Genomic DNA, 7,325 nt, shown 5'->3' on the forward strand with positions numbered 1-7,325 from the left:
AAGGATCTCCACATAAAACCAGAGACACTGAAGCTTATTAAGGAGAAAGTGGGGAAAAGCCTCGAAGATATGGGCACAGGGGAAAAATTCCTGAACAGAACAGCAACGGCTTGTGCTGTAAGATCAAGAATGGACAAAAAGGACCTCATAAAATTGCAAAGCTTCTGTAAGGCAAAAAACACTGTCAATAAGACAAAAAGGCCACCAACAGATTGGGAAAGGATCTTTACCAAACCCAGATCTGATAGGGAACTAATATCCAATTTATACAAAAAACACAAGGAGCTGCACTCCAGAAAATCAACTAACCCCATTAAAAAATGGGGTACAGAGCTAAACAAAGAATTCTCAACTGAGGAATACCAAATGGCTGAGAAACACATGAAGAAATATTCAACATCCTTATTCATCAGGGAAATACAAATCAAAACTACACTGAGATTCCTCCTTACACCAATCAGAATGGCTAAGATCAAAAATTCAGGTGACAGCAGACGCTGTCGAGGATGTGATAAAGAGGAACACTCCTCCATTACTGATTGGATTGCAAGCTGATACAACCACTGTGTAAATCAGTCTGGTGGTTTCTCAGATAATTGGACACAGTACTACTGGAAGATCCAGCCATACCCTCCCGGGTATATACCCAGAAGACATTCCAACTTGTAATAGGGACATATGCACCACTATGTTCATAGCAGCCTTATTTATAACAGCCAGAAGCTGGAAAAGACCCAGATGTCCCTCAACAGAGGAATGGATACAGAAAATGTGCTACATTTACACAATAGAGTACTACTCAGCAATTAAAAACAATGAATTTATTAAATTCTTAGACAAATGAATGGATATGGAGGATATCATCCTTAGTGAGGTAACACAATCACAAAAGAACACACATGATTTGTACTCACTGATAAGTGGATGTTAGCCTAGAAACTTAGAATACACAGGATACAATTTGCAAAACACATGAAACTCAAGAAGATGGAAGACCAAAGTGTGGATACTTCGTTCCTTCTTAGAATGGGGAACAAAATACCCATGGAATGAGTTACAAAGTTCAGAGCTGAGATGGAAGGAAGGACCATCTAGAGACTACCCCACCCAGTGATCAATCCCATAATCAGTCACCCAACCCAGACACTATTTTTAATGCAGGCAAGATTTTGCTGACAGGACCCTGATATAGCTGTCTCTTGTGAGGCTGTGCCAGTGCCTGGCAAATACAGAAGTGGATGCTCACAGTCATCTATTGGATGGAACACAGGGCCCCCAATGAAGGAGCTAGTTAAAATACCCAAGGAGCTAAAGCGGTCTGCATTTGAGGATGATATGATAGTATATATAAATGACCCTAAAATTTCCACCAGCGAACTCTTAAACCTGATAAACAGCTTCAGTGAAGTAGCTGGATATAAAGTTAACTCAATCAAATAAGTGGCCTTTCTCTACACAAATCAAAACAGGCTGAGAAAGACATTAAGGAAACAACATCCTTCACAACAGTCACAAATAAGACAAAATAACGTGGTGTGAATCTAACTAAGGAAGGGAAACTTCTGTGTAAGAACTTCAAATCTCTGAATAAAGAAATCCAAGAAGGTCTCAGAAGATGGAAAAATCTCCCATGCTCATGGATTGGCATGATTAATATAGTAAAAATGACTATCTTGCCAAAAGCAATCTGCAGATTCAATGCAATCCCCATCAAAATCCCAACTCAATTCTTCACCCAGTTAGAATGGGCAATTTGCAAATTCATCTGGAATAACAAAAAACCTAGGATTGCAAAAACTATTCTCAACAATAAAAAAAAACCTCTGGTGGAATCACCATGCCTGACCTCAAGCTGGACTACAGAGTAATTGTGATAAAAACTGCATGGTACTGGTAGAGTGACAAACAGGTAGATCAATGGAATAGAATTGAGGACCCAGAAATGAACCCACATACCTATGGACACTTGATCTTTGACAAAGGAGATAAAACCATCCAATGGACAAAAGACAGCATTTTCAATATTTGGTACTGGCTCAACTGTTGGTTATCATGCAGATTAATGTGAATTGATCCATTCTTATCTCCTTGTACAAACCTTAAGTCTAAGTGGATCAAGGAACTCCACATAAAATCAGAGACACTGAAACTAATAGAGGAGAAAGTAAGGAAAAGCCTAGAAGATACAAGAACAAGGAGAAATTTCCTGAACAGAACACCAATGGCTAGTACTGTAAGATCGAGAATCAAAAAATGGGATCTCATAAAATTGCAAATTTTCTGTAAGGCAAAAGACACTGTCAATAAGACAAAAAGGCCACCAACAGATTGGGAAAGGATCTTTACCAATCCTAATTTGATAGGTGACTAATATCCAATATATATAAAGAACTCAAGAAGCTGAACTCCAGAAAATCAAATAATCCCATTAAAAAAATGTGGTACAGATCTAAACAAAGAATTCTCAACTGAGGAATAAGGAATGGCTGAGAAGCAGCTGAAAAAATGTTCAACATCCTTATCCTTAATCATCAAGGAAATGCATATCAAAACAACTCTGAGATTCTACCTTACACCAGTCAGAATGGATAAGATAAAAAATTCAGATGACAGCAGATGCTGGTGAGGATGTAGAAAAAGAGGAACAATCCTCCATTGTGAATGGATTCCAAGCTGGTACTACCATTCTGAAAATCAGTTTGGTGGTTACTCAGAAATTTGGACATAGTACTACTGGAAGATCCAGCAATACCACTCCTGGGCATATTCCCAGAAGATGTTCCAACTTGTAATAAGCACACATGCTCCACTATATTCATAGCAGCCTTATTTATAAGAGCCAGAAGCTGGAAAGAACCCACATGTCCCTCAACAGAGGAATGGATACAGAAAATACCGTACATTGACACAATGGAATACGACACAGCTATTAAAAACAATGAATTTATGAAATTCTTAGGCAAACGGATGGATCTGGAGGATATCATCCTCTGTAAGGTCAACCAATAACAAAAGAACAAACATGATATGCACTCTCTCATAAGTGGATATTAGCCCAGAAACTTAGAATGCCTAAAATACTATTTGCAAAGCACATGAAACTCAAGAAGAAGGAAGACCAAAGTGTGGATACTTCATTCTTTTTTAGAATGGGGAACAAAATTCCCATAGAAGGAGTTACAGAGACAAAGTTTGGAGCTGAGAAAGGACCATCCAGAGACTGACCCACCCAGGGATCCATCCCACAAACAACCACCAAACTCAGACACTATTGCATATGTCAGCAATATTTTGCTGACTGGACCCTGATATAGCTATGTCTTGTGAGGCTATGCCAGTGTCTCGCAAATACAGGAGTGTATGCTTACAGTCATCTATTGGATGGAACACAGGGCCCCCAATGAAGGAGCTAGTTAAAGTACCCAAGGAGCTAAAGCGGTCTTCAACCCTATAAGAAGAACAACAATATGATCTAACCAGTACCCCCCCCCCCAGAGCTTGTGTCTCTAGTTGCATATGTAGCAGAGTATGGCTTAGTAGTCTGGCAATGGGAGGAGAGGCCCTTGGTCTTGGGAAACTTATATGCCCCAGTAAAGGGGAATGCCAGGGCTAGGAAGCAGGTGTGTGTGAGTTGGGGAGCACAGTGGAGGTAGGGGATAGGGAACCTTCGGCATAGCATTTGAAATGTAATTGAAGAAAATGACTAATCAAAAACATAAAGAAGTAACTGAGACAAACAGGAAATGCTATGTCTTCTCTTTTAAGTGTATATTAGTCATAAAATAGAGGATAACTGTGCTGCAATCCACAGACCTAAGAAGCCAAATAACAAGGAGATCCTAAAAGAACTGTTAAATCCTTCTCAAAAGTGGAAATAAAATTTATATAGTAGATGAATGGAAGGAGGGAACTGGGTGAAAAAGGAGAGGGGTTGCATAGAAAAGTAATCATGTGTAGGGAGAGTAGGAAAGAGAGAACAGAACTCTGCGGGGATAACTGGAAGGTATCTCTATGACATGCCAGAGACTGAGGTAAGGTGGAGTAATGTGACAAGGTGCTATGGGGATGACATTAACTGAGAGCTACGACTCACAGTTGTGGGGGATACGGATCCTGAACTGGCCACTTACTGTTGCCAGGCAGGACTCCCAATGGAGGAGTAAGGAGAGCAACTCACCCACCAAACAGTCGACCCAAAATGTGTCCTGCCTACAAAATGAGCAGAGCCAAAGAACATAGATGGAGGGAATCGCCAACAAATGATTGGACAAATTTGAGACCCACACAATGTGTAAGAACCTATCACTGACACTAGAAATGTTACTGTTATGCTTGCAGGCAAGACTCAAAAGTAACTATCATCTGAGAGTCTTCAGCCAGCAGCTGATCAAAACAGAAGCAGAGACTCAAACATTAAATGGAGCTCACAGTCTTGTGGAAGAGGTAGGGTAAGGGTGAAAGGACTCAACGGAGACAGAAACTCCACAGAAAGACCAACAAAGTCAACTAACCAAGCTCCCTTGGATGCTCCCAGAGACTGAACCACCAAAGAGCAAGCATGAAACAGATATAGGCCACCTGCCCACATATAACACATAAATTTGCTTCAGTTTAGACTATGAAGCAGTCCTGTAATTATTTTTAGTGTCTGTGACAGTTTGAAGTTATTTTGTAAATCTCAAATCAACCTTGAATGAAAGCATACAATACTTAGAAGAGAAAAGAAGATGATCACTACTTGAGAACAGAAGGTGACATGCATACCCTAATTGTAGTTATTTCTTTTTCTCAACAATTTCTCATGTGTGAAGAATACTACACCTGTGGCAGTGGATACAAGAGGTTGTTTGCATCCTCCACCTTAGAGTTTATGAGAAATATCAGTTTTACAAAGATAGCTAACAAAAAATGTCACAACCTTTGTTGTAGAGGGAGATTTAAGTTTTATTTTATTGTGCAGCACACTTATTTTATACATTGCTCTAAAAACTGACATTGTGTCTGTTTCCTAGAGTTCTATATCACATAAATATAATAAAAAGTACAGAGAAAAATTTTGCAAAATGATTAAATATACTTAATAAACTTAATAGTAACCTATCTTCTAACAATATCCACTACTCTAGTAACTGTTTTGCTTCTTAGAAACATAATTCATTTCTATCCTTTTTTGTTAAAACATTATGGAAAACACTTGAGGATCAATGTCTAAACTCTTCTCTTAGCCTTGAGAAAAACTACTTAAATTTTTTGCCAAAGCAGCTATATGTATTGAGTAAAGGGCAACTCCTTCATTCCCATTTGCTCTGCACATATAGGTGATGGTGAACACAATATATAGCCTAAACAATTATTACCGTTCTCCTAAGAAAGAAAAAGCTTTTACTATAAGGTTTTATATTGATGCTTGAAAATAAATGACTAAATTCATATAATTTACACAAATATAATAAAGTTATGTTCTTCCTGTATTTCTTATCCAGGATAAGCTGAATCTGGGCAAAGCAGTGTCTTGGGTCACAATAAAGGGTCCCAAAGTAGGAAAACACAGATGAATGATGACTGTGATGTTAATCATCCACCAGCCAGCACCGCAAAAAAGAGCAACACAAGTGTGTAAGATGGAGGAGAGCGAATAAAAGCCAATAAAGAGTGACACTAGCACCAGAATGTTCTTAGTGGCTCTTGATTCATGCGATGTTCTGGTGGGAGCATAAGTGCTGTGGATATGTTGAACCCGCTGCTTGTGCCTATACAAAATGTTGACCATTAAGCTCCCAGAACAGACAATAAGGATAGCAAACAAGACTTCAGGGAATACAAAAAATGTTGTAATCATTGGGCCTGTAAATTCATCATGACCTAAACTAAAGCAGTAATTTGAAGTTCTTTTATATGTTACATTATTGCTGTTCCACTTAATATATACATACATTGGTGAAATCATATTTAACCCCAAAAACAGGACCCAGCATAGGAAAATAGAAAGGTTGATGTACTTTGGAACTTTTACTTTAAGGCCATTAAGGCACGAGTCACTGGGACTGATGGTGATGGCCTGGAAGACACTCAAGAGACAGATGGTACCAATGGAAACACTTCTGCCAACTCTTTCAGTATACATAGGGAATTTGCAAACAAATACATTGAAGAACAGTTCCATCCCAAAAGTTTGCATTGTCTGTAGCACAATTCTAGAGAAAATGATGAAGAAGTTGGCTATGAACATGTTCATGAAAATCAAATCAATTCGTTTTAATGTGTGTTTATTATAATGAAGCATTAAGTAGTAAGATAGAAGACAGATATTTTTCAGAATTCCCACTGAACATTGAAGGATGAGTATTACAAATATTGCCAGATTTTTGGAATCCATCTTGTCATTAACCATAATTGCATTTTAATGACATAAAATCACTTCTCTGACCAAAATGATGTTTTACCATTAGGCAGTGGATGATGGTTGAGGAAGAAACTTTTTTAGCTGCAGCTTATGAAACCAGTGGAGACAATATAAAAAAATCCTGTTTGAAATGCAATTGCTCATCACTAATAGCTTGCAGTGAGACTGTTGCCATCATCAAGCATATGTATTTAAAGAGAGATTCCAAGTACTTTTTAAGAAATTTAATTATTAAATAGAAAGTTATGTGACTCTGGGAGAAACAATGATAATTTGGTATTAGTGATAAGAACTCTCACTTCTACATTACAAAATAAATTACTATTTATAATTTGTATTGGATAAAAAGATAGATTTGACTGTGAGCATCCACTTCTGTATTTGCCAGGCACTGGCACAGCCTCACATGAGACAGCTATAACAGGTTCCCTTCAGCAAAATCTTTCTGGCATATGCAATAATGTCTGGGTTTGGTGGCTGATTATGGGATGGATCCCCAAGTGGTGTAGTGTCTGGTTAGTCCATCCTTTCATCTTAGCTCCAAACTTTGTCTCTGTAACTCCTTTCATGGGTATTTTGTTCCCTAAACTTTATATGCCCCAGTACAGGGGAATGCCAGGGCCAAGAAGCAGGAGTGGGTGGGTAAGGGAGCAGGGTGGAGGGAGGGTATAGCGAACTTTTGGGATAGCATTTGAAATGTATATAAAGAAAATATCTAATAAAAAAGATAGATTTGTCAATATTTTTAATTTTAAAAGATCCCATTCATTTCCTTATCTGAACTCTTAAATATTTGACATATATACATTTTGCACAAAATTATTATCTGGTTATTAAACAAATACACATGTACAAAAAGAAAAAAAAACCAATGAATGAATCCAATAACCAAATTGAAAGTGTTCTATAGACTAGAACAAAG

At 38.0% G+C, this 7,325-nt stretch overlaps 1 protein-coding gene across 1 annotated transcript; it reads right to left on the reverse strand.

Annotated features, from left to right (window-relative positions):
* Positions 1-5,455: 5,455 nt before the first annotated feature.
* On the reverse strand, positions 5,456-6,391 carry Vmn1r231 (vomeronasal 1 receptor 231). The gene has a single exon (NM_134196.1). It carries the CDS (start codon positions 6,389-6,391, stop codon positions 5,456-5,458), a length of 936 nt encoding a protein of 311 aa, NP_598957.1.
* Between the last annotated feature and the right edge of the window lie 934 nt (positions 6,392-7,325).

The sequence above is a fragment of the Mus musculus genome, chromosome 17, assembly GCF_000001635.26.
Source record: "Mus musculus strain C57BL/6J chromosome 17, GRCm38.p6 C57BL/6J".
Taxonomy (NCBI): Eukaryota; Metazoa; Chordata; class Mammalia; order Rodentia; family Muridae; genus Mus; species Mus musculus.